Genomic DNA, 16,452 nt, shown 5'->3' with positions numbered 1-16,452 from the left:
CCAAGCTTGGAGGACAAGACAAATGGAAGACCAAGTCAATGAAATTATTTGAGAAGCCATTATTAGAGGCTTAGGTGTCCTCTTAGTCATTAATGAGAAGGGTGGTTCATATACCTTAAACAAAGGGCATAATAACCCTAATAAGAGACTTGCAAGACAAGTATGACACTTGTTAACCAATTGGATCAACACTAATTAGGTCTAAGATTTGGCAAGATTTCCCTTCTATTATTAGGCGCCACCCTAATGCAAATGATTGGTCCATTTGGCAAGATCATCATTAGAACTTGGGCTATAAATAAGAGAGCTATCATTCCATTCCATTCTTTCCTTCAACCAGCACACACTCCTCACTCCTTCGGTCTCTCTCTCTTTCGGTCACTCCCTCGGTCTTTCTCTCGGCCACTCTCTCTCACTCGCCCTCACCATCACCGAACACCCTTTCTAGGATCACCCCGTGACCCTAGTAGTGAGTGAATTTCCTATCCTTTGATTAGGATGTGGTGTTACATGGTTGAGCTCGAGTGATGACCTTGTTTGTAGTGATTTATGCTCGCATGTGTGATTGTTATTCTTGCATCATGGCCATGAGTCAAGACACAATCGGGTCACGAAAAAAAGGCATCGTATGGTCTCGTACCCATGTTGTGGCGTAATGGACCGAGTTTGGCTTGGTGCAGGTTTATATTGAGGCATATAGAGCCGGGCCAAGTTCGGCTCCAAGCCGGCGATCGGCATGGTGGACCAAGCCACGAGCCCTAGACCGCACTCGGTACGTTAGGCATTTATTCTATAGATCATGAAACACATGAGCACGGCACGCCTTCGGGCTTGAATGCATGGGCTAACGTCAACAAGATAAAAACCCGGATTATTTGATATTTGTTGCATGATCACACGAGGGACTAAAGCCATCGCCGATAGATTTCGAGACGTTGCTGCCACCGATCAATTTCGGGACAATGCTGTCATTGATGGATTTCAAGACGATGCCGCCTTCGATGAATTTCGAGGTGATGCCTGATGAATTTTGGATGCCTGGTGAATACTGAAAGAACCGATGGATTTCGGTTAAGAAATAACGAATCTCGTGTGTTAATCTTGTGTGCAACGTTTAAATACCATGTTTGATGTTCTCTTGCTTGGTGCGCATGACATGTTTAGCAAATAAGCAAGGTAAGAAACATTTGCTATTGATCTACCGTCGACAAGCAAAACTGTAATGGTTGATCTCTTGTTTAATGGCGAGGCTATTTTTTAGCCGAAGTTTAGTAAATTTACTTATTGAGCTGTGACTCACTCTTTATTATTTTTAGCTTTGTAGGTATGGCTACATCACCCCCGATTCGCTAGGGTCTTTCAATAGAAATGCATGTTTCCATAATTGACATAGTCCATGTAGAAACGGAAGTCACCTATCGTAAGTGTGTCACCACGGTTTTGGTACAAGAGGATGCCAATGAGTTGGTCTCCCATCGCTACAAAGCATGTTTTATTTGGTTCGATGGAGATTTGCTCGGATCCCTTCCCAGATTTAGCGGACCACCTGGGCCTGCCAATGATAACGGGCCCAATGGGAATGCAGAAGGACCGTAGCTAGTCGACCAAGCTTGGGAAAAACTGACTTTTGCTTTTTGTGAAGGGAACCGTGGTAGTGGAGCTAGGACTACCTCAGCCGCACGGATAGTATGTAGGAGACCGGATGCAATCCGAATGTAAACGAACAAAAGGCTCGTAGTGGAAGGGCTTATAAGATAGCACGTGTCATGTAAATAAGTAGTGTGCTTGTGAAATATGTTTTCTAGCTCATGTTGTTGCTCTTGTTGTTGTTTGTTAAGTATAATTGCTTTCGCTTGCCCGTAACAAAAGAGCAACGAAACGGGAAGTCGTAATGAAAATTCCCGAAACAAAGATGATCATAACCGGGCCGGGACCGAGTGCCACGGTCTTGGTTCGGGGCGTGACAACATGTGCCATCCAAAACTCTAAGTTAATTATTAATTAAACATAAAGATTATAATCAAACATAGAGAATTCCGGATGTCACACTATTTGTTTGATGAAATGCCTCTTCATTCAAGCGTTTTTTTTTTCGTGTAAACATTTTTGTCAAGACTTTTGTTCCTTCATAATTTAAATAAGTAAAAAAATTTTAGGCCTCTTCTAAGGTAGAACGAGCAAAGGTAATTGGTTTCAAGGTTGGTCAGTTCCCACCTTGAAACTTGGAATCAGGCCAAACAGCGTTGGTTCCCAATTTGTGGAATTGGGAACTAACCTTATTTACCTTGGAACCAGATTGGACCTAATCGATCAGTCCGGTGCAGTCCAGTTCCAAGGTCAACTCGAGATCGGCAGTTTTTTTTTTCTTCTATTGAAGAGAGCTATTTTGATTGTTTAAGCATTATGCTAATTTCGGGAGCTACAATTAAAGGAACTTTTCTTTTAATTGGCAAGTTTTACAAGAAGAGGGATGGTTGGTGGGTTACATCTAGTTTTGGCAAATTTTTTCATTGTTTTTGTTGTGTCAGGATTGTGCTTGTTTTAGCTTGCAAGCTGAAAATGAAGGCACAAAGAAGATCCCAGAAATTCAACGAGTTAAGAGCAACTCTTCATCATGTGTGGGAATGAGAGAGAAGAATTAGTGAAGAGAATCAGAATTAAAATGTGACCCAAGCTTCATAAAATAACTAAACAAAACAAAGGCGGTTCTGTTGATCCGGTTTTGCACAAGGAACAGGGAGCCGAATTGGTTATTGCTGGTTCCAATTTAGTTAGACCGGACCAATTCTCACGGAAACCCCATAGAACTGGGTATTTTGGTTCGGTTACCAGATTGATCCAGGATCGATGCTCACCTCTAGAATCAGGAACTAGCCTAGAACCGACCAATTTGGTTCTAGGCCAGTTTTGGGATCTATAGGATTGGTTCTCGATACCAAAAACTGGGAATCGGCTCTGACATGGTAGATTTTAGACCTAGAACCAACCAACCCTAAAACCAATCATCCATACTAACATTCACTATATTGTGCTCAGTGTTATTTCCTAACTACAATTTACCTATATTTGTGCACTTGCAAGTAGTAAAACAGTTCTTATTTGGTTTAGCATGAAGAGAAAAAACGAATCCAATAACCATTCGTCAAGCGACAAAGGATAGTGATAAACAAAAAAATCAGCACTATTTGAATTATGATCAAATATTTTAACACTGTCATCAATAGACTCAGTTATAATTTATTTATTGTTCTTGTTTGTTGGCTTTAGGAAACCTCTTCTATGATGCCCCATCTTGTCATAATCGTAACAGACAATACTACCAACCATAGGTTGACAAACTCTGTTCAAATTTGTATTATTGCTGGTAATACAAGTACTAGTTTTTCTTCCACCTTCTTTCATTAAAACAGTAGGCACATTTCACCATATTCTCTCCGATGGATATACCAACTCGGAGTCAAATTGTGAACCTCATCAAACGTCAATTTTCTTTATTTGAAAAACTATAATAGCAGTAACAACAGCACTCCAATTATTAAGCAATGATGATAATGGAATTAAAGCATGTATTGCATCGACAAAATTAAACTCAATTGAACTCAATTTATTGATGATCACATTGAATTTGTCAATACGCTTAGCAACCATCGTAGCTTCACCCATCATTAAGTAAAGTATATGTTGCATCAAGTAAACTTTTTTAATGGCAGAGAGCTTCTCGTACATGTTCGATAAGGAATGTATTTCTGTAGTGATTTTCTCTTTGACAATGTTAAATGACATTACGAGCCAACATTTGTTGACTTATACCCAACGCTTATCAATCCAATAAATCACACTCAGCTTGCTTCATCAATTGTGGCTGCTTCCCATACAGAGGCAAGTGAGGATTTCTTTGATAAAGTAATCTTCAATCTGTATCTTCCAAAAATTGTAATCTTGCTCATAAAACCTGTTGATTTTCACATTTCTTTCTTTAAGTCGCCAACGATTCGCTTAATCTCATCCTAACTTAGCTCCGATATCATTTGCTAGGTCGTGCAGTAAAAGCTTGATACCCTTACATGGGAGATCACCGAGATGAAGCTTAAGTCCGAGCCCATAAACAAATTCAGTTGGGCATACCTTCACTCAAAAGCTTAAGTCACGAAACCATGATGAAACCTAGGGGTGTGCAAAAAAATCGGGAACCGCCCGGACCAACCGGAACCGGACCGGACTGGCCCGGAACCGGTGGTTCCTAAGGGAATCGGTCCGGTTCCCGGTTCCAATTTATTGGAACCGATGGGTACCGGTCCGGTTCCCGGTTCCAGGTGCGGACCCACCCACCCACCCGCCCACCCGGACCGGTAATATTATAATATATTATCTATTTATTTAAATTTTAATTACAAAAAAATAGAAACCCTAAATCACTAAATGCTCAATACCCTCCCCTCACTCTCGCACAGTCGCACTTCTGGAATCTTCATCAACAGAGAAACACTCTCTCACTCTCATTGTCTCCACTCCGACGCTCCATCTCGGCCTCGACTCACGGCCTCACTCTCTCACTCTTCTCGATCAATACTCTCTCGTCTCAAGCTCTCACCATCTCGTTCGCATCGTCTCCGTCTCCAATACTCCGTTCACAACGCTCTGTCTCGGACGCTCCGTTCACGACGCTCCATCTCCGACGCCCTATTCACGGCGCTCCATCTCGGCCTCAACTCACGGCCTCAACTGTGGACTCCCACACGGCCGCGCCCTCTCAGTCGCCTCAATTGGCTAATTGCTGTAAGTTTGAATCCCTAATTTTTAATCTACTCGCTAAATCCCTTTGTCTCTTAAGTTGTTTGCATGATGCTATGACGACAACATGAGCTGCCTTTTTAATATTGACCGTTCTTACTCTTCTCCTTTGGCATTGACGGAGCATGTTTTTTAGCTACTATAACTTAACATGTTGTCATTCTGTTTCTGTTTATCTCAACATTTTACCTGATTAGACACATTCATCCGACACAACTTTGCTAGCTCAATGCCTACATTAATAGCAGATGCTGATTTTTCTGTTGAACGGAGCCTTTCTTTTACTGCCGGAGTTTTATGTGCGAAGGCTGTGTCGCTTAATGCATATCTAATAGGAGATCGACATCCTACAAATGCTTTTCTCAACTATTGCATTATGCTTTTATGTCAATTACATAACGGGATAGTTGTCAATATACACATGTGGGCTCGTAAATTCTGATGCTGGTGTGCTGGTCAGAAAGCATGTAAAGTTCATGTTCTGGGCTATTTATCCGTGATTTTACTTTTGGATATGGTCTTTTAAGGGATGAAAAAAGAAGGAAATTCCTACATTTACATACCTGGTGCAAAGTAGAAAAAGGGTGGTTTGTCACCGATGTGCACGTGCAGTGCTACTAGCACATGGTAGTTTAACTGGTAGTTCAACTTGAGACCGGTTCCATGGACCCGCCCAAGAACCGGACCGGACCGGCGGTCCGGTTCTCGGGCAGGTCCATGGAACCGACGGGCGGTTCTCGATTCCAATTGTTGGAACCGGTCCTGTAACGGGCGGTCCATGGTTCCGGGGTGGGAACCACCCACCCGGACCATGCACACCCCTAATGAAACCAACTTCATTGAGACTCATATACCACAAAGGAGTCGTACTGTGTGCTTCACATATGTACATGCACCCGCATACTTTGACATGGGTCAAGCTTTGTATAATGGACTTAAACTTGAGACACATTTTAACAGGGGGCACTCGTAAAGAAGACCTTTCTCTTGTAAAAGATCTTTCAAATTAAACTTGATAACCGCTTTACCAAACAGTCTCTCTTTCTACAATAATATATTGAATGTTACCAAAAGCATCAACACCGAATTTGGGGAGAATGACACTAGAAGTATCAAAAGTTGTGTACAGCGCTCACTTCAGTACCGAAAGTTTTCGTCGGACGGGATTGGGATAGTCCTCAAAGGGCTGGGGCTTCTGGTCACGGTCGAGGTCATGAAGGAGTGAATTGATTTTCTTCACAAATGGGGCTGATGATTGAGGACATCAATAATTATCCTCTCGTCCTAGGTTGCAACGTGAAAAAGAACATGATTCCGGTGCTTGATTTGCTTCTAGGCCCTAACTTAGCCTCAATTGTCAATTTGGGGAAAAAAATGGCAATCGAACTCAAAACGACTGTCTTTGTGTTGACTTTGTCCATCGCTCACTCTCTCTCTCCCCCGCTTGTCCATGGCCTTGTTCAAGCTCTGGCCTTCTTCCATAAAATCTATTACTCTATAGTCCTCTATTTTTTCTTTTGTTGTTTGAGCTGGCAGTCCATGGCCATCTTCCATCAAATCTATTCCTCTGTGTTATTCTCAATTTCATATTCAAGTCTCACAAAACAAAAGCGATGTAAATGAATCTAGGGTTCCTATTATGATTTGAACATGTGATGAACACTTCAGCTAATAGATTCAAGCAACTCTCTCAACTATATTTCACAACTTCATGAAGACATTTCAATGAACAGTCAGCGTGCAAAGAGATTATTAGATCTCGTTATGAAATCGAAATTATTTTCCATCTAAAATCAATATTTAGAACAACAATGCCGTCACCAATCAACAACTAACAACCCAGATTTTCAGTGATTTACGCATGGGTTTCGTGGACGGAAATTGGTCTCACATTTATCCACAATAAGGCAGGAAAAAGAGGAATGAAATTACCTTGTCGAGAAGGGGTTCTTGGTTGCGCTTACCGGTCAAGCTACACGAGGAGCTACAGTTGGTTAAGGGAAAATTCCAAAAAAGCACCCGAAGTGGGGTCATTTTCTCAAAAAAGGGCCCGAAGTGAACATTGTCTTAAATAAGTGCCTGAAGTGGCCAAATCGTCTCAAAAAAAGACCTTTGGCCGGCCGGTGACTATTCCATCGCCGGAGAAGGGGTATTTTAGTCAAAAACATTATAAGCATATTTTTTTTGTTTTTTTTTTACTTTCTTTTTCTTTTCCTTTTTCTTTTTTCTTTTTTACTTCTTCCCTCCCAGCCTTCACTGCGCCTGGTCAGCGACCTCCGTCGGCCTCAGGCGAGGCTGCCCTCATCAGCGTTGGGTGAGGGCTGCCCTCGCCTGGGCTAGCGAGGGTCGCCTTGCCTGGGCTGGCCTTGCCCTCGCCGGCGTTAGGCGAGGGTTGCCTTGCCTGGGCTGGCCTCGCCCTCGCCCGACGTCGGCAAGGGCAAGCCTCGCGAGCCCATGAGAGGGCGGCCTTCGCCTGCCCCAGCGATGGCCGACGAAGGGAAGAGAGGAAAAAAAATAAAGAAAAGGAAAAGGAAAAGAAAAAAAAACATAAAAGGGAAAAAAAAAGAAAAAAAATTCGAAAAAGTAAAAGCCGAAAATACCCTTTGGTCGGTGAGGTCAAGTCCTTATTTGAGACCGATGTGGCTACTTCATGCCCTTATTTGAGACAAGATTCACTTTAGGCCCTTATTTGATACAAGGTCCACTTCATGCCCTTATTTGAGAAAATGACTCCACTTCAGATCCCTTTTTGGAATTTTCCCGTGGGTTGATGCTGCTGGTTTTTGCTTGCATCAACACGTGTTTGTGCAGCTGATGCAAGCACAAAACTGCGCCATCACTTATTTATGTTAGTGCGTGCTTGACACTAAAATGATCACTTTTTAACAATGATTAGCACTAAAATGATCATTTTTTATCAACGATTGGCACCGAAATGATCACTTTAAAAAAAATTGGCACTTAAACAATTATTGTTTATAACTTTTAGACAACGTTATTTAGGGATTATATGCTGATTGGGCATGCCAACGAGCTATGTAGGATTGAGAAATTAAAAAAATTTGGCCACATCGGATTTCCGGCGATCTAAATCGGAGTTGGCACTTAAGTGATCGCTCTTTTTTTAAGTGGCACTTAAGTGATACGACAAAAAGATTTTGGTATTAAAATGAGCGTGGTACATAACTTTTGGCACTTTTACTTTTTCTCCTAGCGTAAAATCTCGCGCCAAAAGACTCACCATACTAGTGGAGAATATGGAAGTAGTCACTACAGCTCAAATTCAGCACTTTTGGCTTGAAGATGACGATTGGATCAATAAACAATCAGCAAAATGCTCGTCCTCATTCAACGATTGAGGAAAAAAGAAAAGTTTCCAACACTAGTACCACGGAAATGCCCCCCAAATCTGACTTTGCGAAAAAGTAAAGAAAGGCAGGACAAAAAATAATTATAAAATTATCAACACAAGCAATAATAGCATCAGATACTAAATACGAACCCTTCCACAAGTTGGGTCCCACGGAGATTAATTCTACTAAACTCAAAAAATTATTTCCAAGTACAACAACTTTAGAGTTTCTTTCTCCACCAATTAGAGAATTAATTTAAAAAGAGAGAGTAGCCAAAAAAATATAAAAAAAAAAGTGGGAAAAGAAAGAAAGAAAGAATGAAGAGCCGGGTGCTGACCACAATAATTTAAACGAGATAACTCGACCGTGTGACAAGTGAGAGAGCCGATTAATCGGTTAATCAACATCGATTATGATAGGGGAAATGACACTAATCACATTTCTTTTCCCAAGTTAATTAATTTGGTCGTGGCGATTAATTAACTGTCGCTGCTTCTGCCATAGTGAAGCACCATGAGATGATCCACGGCGGCAGTAGACTCAGGAAGCATAGTCACAGCCTGATCTCTCTGGCCGATGCTCCAAATCTGGTCCCTCACATGCTGCAACGTCAAGCTCGGCAACAAATTTTGCCCTCTACATGTTATCTCGACCTGCTTCATTGATTCAAAACAAAGCAACACAAAATGAATAAGGTCCCGTCGTGAGCGCAATGCGCATAGTTAGGATTTCGGGAGAGTTTATGTGAACCGGAGTTTGGTGAAGGAAAGCAGGCAAAGACTTATATGATTGAAATAGCCAAAGTTATCAACGAAAGATTTCCGAAAATATCAACAAACGAATCGATCATCGACCCAAAAAAGCACAAGCGCACGCACGCACGCAAATCGATCGAAATGTTTGAATGGCAAGCAATGTGTTTCATCATCATACGCTTTCATGGGTTATATCTCAGCTCAGAACACATCCTTGTAACGTCTACTTTAACCCTACTACACCTCTCTCTCTCTCTCTGCCCAAGAAAATTAGGCTTGAGAAAGAAAAGAAAAAAAAAGAGGGGCAGCGGTCAGCCGCTGAAACCGACCGGATTGGGGCTGCCCAGCCACCCCACGATCAAAACCTGCCCGAGTTTAATCATTTGCATCGGACCCACCTAAGACTTTGCTCCTAAGCCATTAAAAAAAAAAAGAAACATTAAATCATGATCCCCTCCCCAGACTTCCACTACAACGTAAACAAAATACCAAGATTTCCTTAATCTTTTCGGCATTATTATCAGTAATATCTTTGAAAAGAAAAGAGGACCAGATAGCACGGCGACGAATAAGCCCTCATAATCAAAATCCCTTTACCTACTTGCATGTAGACATCTACACTCACACAAACATATTCTATCCACCTCATCTCATGCACGTCTTCTTCACGTTGCTTTCTCATCTATTCCTTTTTCCTTCTTCAATAGCCCTAGAGTGACCTAAGTTTAATACCATAATCGATAGTCGCTCATACGAACCACACCATCTCAAGATTGTTCGCATAAAATAATGGACATCATGCTTTGATTAGAGTCGTCACTCAGCGAGTAATAATGACCCTTTAATTATGAATATTGAACCTACCCTTCTGCAGATTTTATATCTGTGCATGCATTCCATTCAAGGGGCTTATTATATTGTGGTGGAGAGGTCCATTTGTCTTGCCTAGCTTTATTTTTTGTATCTTTCTCAGCATGTTGGAATGATTCTGCTGTTGAATCATCCCTCATGCATTGCTTTCCTCCGACGTCAATTCTTTAAAAGGAGAAAAGGAATTCTCATCCTTTTTCCCTTTGGCTCATCCCCACTTTGCCCCTGGGTGGGGCCTCCTGTGATCCCATCGAAGCGCACCACTATTGGGGGGTTTCTTGATGGGGATTTGTTCTAAGCACCAAGGGGCAAAGAAGAAGAACAGGGTTTGCAAAGGGACCCACATGAGGCATGTGTAAGCTGAGGTCAAAGAAGCGAAAGCATGACGAAATTAAAAGGAATTTGGGAAGTATTCATTTGAGACGTAATGAAAGGGAGAGTAAAGAATAAAGAAAGGAAGAAGGGTTGAGGATGACAGGGGTCCACGTGTGATCTTTGAGGCCCTACGATGGGATTTGGACGTGCTTATTCTCCTACTTTCGATTTTCTTTTTGCTGTTCATGAGTGTCAACTACGGCCAGAATCGATCGTCCCAAGTCGATGATGTTTTTTTTTATACATGTTAAAGTCAATGCTCTTTCAGAGGGAGAGGAGAAAAGGGTTAAATAAAAGGGAAGAGGAGGAAAAAGAAAAAGTTAATAGGAAAACGATCCTTGCCTTCCCACCAATCAATCACATCAACCCTTCTTTTCGTTGTATTGATGATTCCCCCAGACTTTCATTCATGCGCACGTAAACGTACTCTAAGTGCTGCGACCATATTCTGCCCAATCATCACTAAGAGATACCCCGCAATAATGCCGACCATGGTATGAACAGAAAGTTAAAAAGTCTATGGTAGGACTCTGTGAGAACCTACTTGTCATTCTTAACCTAAATACAATCAACTACTTCTTGAGCTAGATTGAATTGATTTTGCAGAATCTACCGGATTGAACCTCAAACCACCAAAAAAAAAAATCATAAATCTTCACATGATTTTGAGTTATGACTAGACAAAATTCATTGCTCTAACTATTCGAACGAACATAATTGGTTTAATGAAAGTTTCCACAAATTCAGCCTCTATTATATTAGAAGCGTTCTATACCAATGAGCTACTAATAATATAGTTTAGTTGCATGCCATCAGTGAAGGTTGAAAGTTAGAAGTTCAATATTTTGGCCGGCAGCTAGTTGGTTTCTATATATATGTATATAATAAGTCGGCAATGTTTCCACATTAGTATATAACTCAATTCACAAAACAACATGACCCGCATTATAGATGATTGGATACGTATTGTGTGTCATCACGCTGGCAATGGTGCCAAGATTGTACTAAGAAAATGCCAAATAATTGGCACGTATGTTTGACCCTGACAACTTAATCAGCCCGATAGAGCCTCAGACAGAACAACCAAAGAGAATGTTGAGAGCAATAAAAAAAATGTTTTTTTATATTCTATGTGATAGATGACAGTTATGTGAAGATTACGTGTATGGGTGTTAGGTGAGAAAGAGAGGGAGAGGGAGAGAGAGAGAGGAGATGGGTTTGTATGGTTCTTATTCTGGGCGGTTGCACCATATAGTTATTTTCCATCCGGACGTGATTAATAAACAAAACTAGAAAATTAGCTAAGGAAGTGTCATGTCCTTAGTTCATGGGCATGTAATGCAACAAAAGACAAAGACCCACGAGAGAGAGAGAGAGAGAGAGAGAGAGAGAGAGAGAGAGAGAGAGAGAGAGAGAACAAGATCATATGCATCCGAATCACGGTACTAGGGTTGACTTCAACCACAACATATACAAATCATGTGGTTTTTTTTATAATGCCCGAGGGAATGTGTTAGTAGGTGACACAAGACCCAACAACAACGCAATCGATATTTTTTATGTGCATGATGTATGTGGGTGAAAAATGGAATAGAAGAGAGAAAATATAATCTTTGTATATATGATTTAAAACATTTATAATTCTTTGTTTTTTTCCCTCCATAAGAAAGTTGAAGTTTTGGGTTTTTTTTGGCTTATGTGCGTGACTAATAATTTGATAATTTCAAAAGCAAGCGATTTAAGGTACATAGATTCGTGTACAAACAAAGACACAAAATTCAGATTTAGCCTGGAAGCGAAGCAAACTGAATTGGCTTTTTGCGGATTTTATGATCCCTAACTTGTTGATGGGTCTCTTGTCCTCTCCTCAATTATAGTCCAAGCACATCTGGCTTGCTTATAGGGAAACATGAGAATGTTACGTATTTAGAACATATGTGTGAAAAAAAATTCTTATTTTTCTTGTCCTGTGGAGGAAATTTTTCAGGTGTGTATTATATGCTCAGAATCTGTAAGAGAAACTATAACCAATATAGCTGAAATATATTTCTCTGATTTATATATCTCATTAGATGGATGAGACTTTCAACGCTCTCCTCTAGTGATGAATCTCAGAGGACGGTGCCCTGGCTAAGCTGAGACTCCATTTTTAAGCCTAACAGAATGAAATCTTCAAATATTTAAGGTTATCTTCCTCATGAAACCTCTAGTAAATAGAATTAAAACCTAGATTTATCAGAATACATTCCTCTAAATTGAACTACGTTCGGGAAGTCTAAAAAAAAACTTATGTATGGTATCCAAGCCTAAGGCTCAAAACTCTACATCCTTGAATAAATAAACAATATCACATGAAGCATGCTAATTTTGATGATCAGGGTATCATGTATCTATAAGCGCCTTTTAAAAGAAGCAGGCATTATTCGGAATGTATTACATAATCATTATATATTATTGCGCACATTTTGATCATAGATCCTCATCTTCGTTAAGCACCTTTAAAAGAAGTATGCACAATAATTTGGAATGTATGACATGATTTAGTGTGCCCGAGACGCATTGTAATGCACAAATAGACGCACACCTATCTACTCAATTCTCGAATGATTGGTTTTTCCATCTCGGGCAAACATTATTGGCCTTGTAGAACTACGTTTTTCTAGTAATGATTGTTCCTTAAAATTACTTGGAAAAACCATCATTGGATCCCTTCATTACACTAGTGACAAGTTCTCATTTTCCCACAAAAACTCCCAACGTCCTCGCAGATAATCTCATTAAAAGCAATGAGAAAAACATATACGAGAGGTGGCTGTAAGTTCGATATAAACTTAGGACTCTAAGACACCTTCTTCCCAAGGATCAAGCAACAACAGATGCTATCAAGATTTCATACACATCCATCGAACGGTGATGATGATTGATCGATAATGATGAAGACAAGAACCCTAGAACTCAGTTGTGCTTTGTCTTGACCCAAAAGTGGAGAAGGTAAATTTTAAAAAAGGAAAAGACGGGGCAAAAAGAGAGAGACCCCATTATATTATCAAGGAACCACATACAGCAGCACATGTTATTATGAGTCATATATACGATTAAATAAAGTAGTGGCTTGTTTTTCTTATTTTGTATATATTTTCTTGAATTAGTTTCTTTTTGCCCATAGAAGGGAGTTGGGGCGTGCTTTCTCCTGTTTCTAATGCAAGGCATGTCGAATGATTGAAACATTACTGTCACTAGTGTATGTGGGTTAATACAGTGAGGCATTCGCTCAAAGAATGAGAGCTACGTTTCTTCCCATTTCACATTTTTTGGTGGTAGGTGCTTTTCTGAGCTATCGGACATTCCTCTTCGAAACCCTACGCACAGTAATCCTTTCACTAATCAGCACTCTCACGACCATTCCATAGACTCATCTAATCTCTTAATTAGTCCAGAAATAGTTGAGTTTGATCTCTTATTCTCAACATGACCCATCGATGAATGACTTCGAAAGCTAATAAGAACAAAACGAGAAGACGACTGGACTCTCGGACATGTACTTCCCACCTAAATATGGTGGTGACAGATCAAGAGAGAAATTATTTGGACCAGAGAAGATTAACTTAGTTATTCTATGTTTGTCAAGTTTCAAACACCAACCACTTTTGCTAATTTGGGTTATTTTGGACAAATATTACCAAGTATTAATGGAAAGATTAAAACGCACCCTTGGCATACATGTTTCCACTCAACAAAAGAAGAAGAAAAAAGGAGCATTTCAATGCAAGAATTTAACACACAAAAAAAAATGCAAGAATTGAACTAATGTAATAAACAGCATTTTTCTTAGAGTTTCTTCCTTAAATAGCAGCATTTCTAAGAAGAACAAAGCCATAAGTGCAAGAATGTGATGGTTTTAATTTGACATACCTCTGATTCGCTATCGAGTCTCAGCTTGTTGACCAAATACTTCATTATTAATCTTACGGTCATCCTTCCGTCTCTTCATGTTTGAGAAAAGTAAAACGAATTAACCATTGACCAAAACTCCACAATAATGCAGGAACTCCAATAGAAACTAACGAGGCGAACAAGAACAGCTAGATGAATTTCAAGAACAATTGAAGAGCCAAGACGGTTTTAGTATTTACTTGATTCTCAGGTAGCTCTTAGGTATTTGAGGCAAGAACGGTTCTTTTGCCCTGCATTCGAGAAAAAAATGAAAACTATATTACAAATAAAATCATCGTTGGGTGAAAACTGAGGGTCGATCAAGACTCGAATGGGACTACATCATTTCTACGAATATGAAATACTTACTGGTTTTGGGATGCTTGAAGCATAAACCAAATCCCAGAATGGGGTCTTCTCGGGGGATCGATGATCCTAATGTCCGAGCTTGGCCCCGCCATGTCCACTCCCATTTGTAGCTGATATGGTCGCGCGAAGTATGGTCTGAGCGGCATCAAAGATAAAGAGGAGGATGACGGCAACGGCAAGGACGACGGAGAAGCTGCGAGGCTTTGTGGGTACGAATAAGGAGGCCTAAATGCCCAGTTAATCTCTTGGTGATGAGGGAAATTAGTAGAGCTACTTCCGCCAACCGGGTGGTGAAAATAGCTAAACGATGACGCACTAAAACTAGTTGCCGCACTTGTGAAATTCGTCGGCGGCGTTCTAGGAGACGGATTGAGTTCAGCCTTAGGGACAGCGAGGGCCGGGGTTAATGGCGATGGCCCCGTTCGTTGCAAACTTCCGCCGGATAGCAGATCAAGCTCGACGAGTCCGGTGCCTCTTTTGACACTCAAATCTGTCCGGTCGTGGTTCTCGCCCCGTGTGGCAATCGTGGTCGAGACGTGACCGCCGCCTATACTCAACTGTAGCCAACCCTCATCGTCCTTGTGGTTGTCGTGACGAGCCACATCCTTTGAGGTAGAGGCTGCTGCTTCATTGAGACTGCTTGTGATTCTTGATTCGTCCTCGGCCATTGTTGTCGGACCAATCACCAGATCAGATCCTCCTATGCAAGTAATTTCACCGGAAAAATCATGTGACCTGGCGTCGGCTCGGCTCATAACCCTGCAACTAGCTGTGTAATTGCTACCGATTGTGTCACAACAATCAGCATAACCAAAGAAGCTGCTGCAAATTTGTCGATGACGGTGGTGGTGTTTGTCAGAGAGGCTTTGAGCAGGAACCATGGTCATATTGGAGAAGCCGAGAGTGACCCAGTGGAGCACGAGCCTGTTCCGCAACGGGCAAACTTCGTCTCGCTGTTCTTGATCTCACGGTGAGCCATGGGGTTGAGGATTCTTGAATCTGCAATTTGTGAAATGGCAAGGAGGGAGGTGTTTGTGGTTCACCAAAAGCATGTCTTCTGGGGACTGTCAAAATCGAAGGAGGGATCAAGAATAGGGCTGATTGAGCAGATAAGAGTGATTGCTTGCTGTTTCATCGTGGACTTATCAGAGGACAACAAAGAGAATAAAACTTGCAATGAATCTCCCTTTCCATCAATTCTCTCTTGGTTTGGAAGTTTGTGGAGAGGAGAGAGGGAGAGAGAGAGGGAGATGGTGGTCAGTGAGTTAAATTGAATATTAATTAACAAGTACATTGTCATTTATATGTTCCTAAGGGTGGTGGAAGGTTAGTAATATAAAGTTCTTGACTTTATTCAGACGGAAAGAAAATGTTCCACCTGTATTAAATAGGAGAAAAACTATATCTGGGGAGGCTCCAGCTAATGGCTTAAGTAGGGCTAAATCCCAAGAGATCAAAATTACCTTTTGAGGTTCTTGCTTTTTGGAATATCACGAAAAGGTCCTTTTTAGCCCTAAATGACAATCCTTTTTTGAGAAGTAGAGCTCCTGCTTTTTTACCTTAGAAACACGCTTTAATTATGATATCACTATGTGCCTTTCGAATTCAAGAAACTAGGTGGACAAATTCCTTTTTTCTTGGAAAAAGCACCAAAAAATAAAGTCAAAAACTTATTGCGTTTGTGCCAATTCAGGCGTAACCCTTTCAATTGTGCCAATTTAAACTAAATATTTTCATAATTTGACAATTAAGTCCTTCAATTGGCCAGAAATCGCTGACGTAAAGGTCGTTGTCCTACGTGGCATGGCCGGCGCCGACGTGGACAATTTTTACAATTAAAAAAAATTAATTTTTCTTTTATTCTTTCATTCTTTCTTTTTTTTCCTTTCATTTTGGCCGCCAAGCCCTCACCAGATTTTGAGCGAGGCCTTCACCCCCCATTTTGGCCGCGGGCCTGAGCGCAAAGGCCCTCGCCAGATTTGGGTGAGGGCCACCTCGCCCGTGGC

At 41.0% G+C, this 16,452-nt stretch overlaps 1 protein-coding gene across 4 annotated transcripts; it reads right to left on the bottom strand.

Moving 5' to 3' along the window:
* Positions 1 to 8,242: 8,242 nt before the first annotated feature.
* LOC115681910 (protein LAX PANICLE 2-like) lies at positions 8,243 to 15,701 on the bottom strand. Of its 4 annotated transcripts, none has more exons than XM_056305634.1 (4): positions 14,447 to 15,701; positions 14,278 to 14,352; positions 14,057 to 14,129; positions 8,243 to 8,800 (listed from the first exon to the last, which is right to left on the bottom strand). In XM_056305634.1, the coding sequence occupies exons 1-4, from the start codon at positions 15,331 to 15,333 to the stop codon at positions 8,624 to 8,626; spliced, it is 1,212 nt and encodes a 403-aa protein (XP_056161609.1). In that variant the 5' UTR covers positions 15,334 to 15,701; the 3' UTR covers positions 8,243 to 8,623. The 4 variants fall into 4 exon arrangements, with proteins under 4 accessions (XP_056161609.1, XP_056161612.1, XP_030461876.1 ...); XM_056305637.1 differs by having other exon boundaries at positions 8,243 to 8,797; XM_030606016.2 differs by having other exon boundaries at positions 14,278 to 14,328.
* Between the last annotated feature and the right edge of the window lie 751 nt (positions 15,702 to 16,452).

Source organism: Syzygium oleosum, unplaced genomic scaffold (genome assembly GCF_021117445.2).
Source record: "Syzygium oleosum isolate NSW1041296 unplaced genomic scaffold, Sole_v2.1 Sole_v2.02, whole genome shotgun sequence".
NCBI classification, from domain to species: Eukaryota; Viridiplantae; Streptophyta; class Magnoliopsida; order Myrtales; family Myrtaceae; genus Syzygium; species Syzygium oleosum.
The sequence above is the reverse complement of the archived record's forward strand: the minus strand, read 5'-3'. Positions and strand labels throughout refer to the sequence as shown.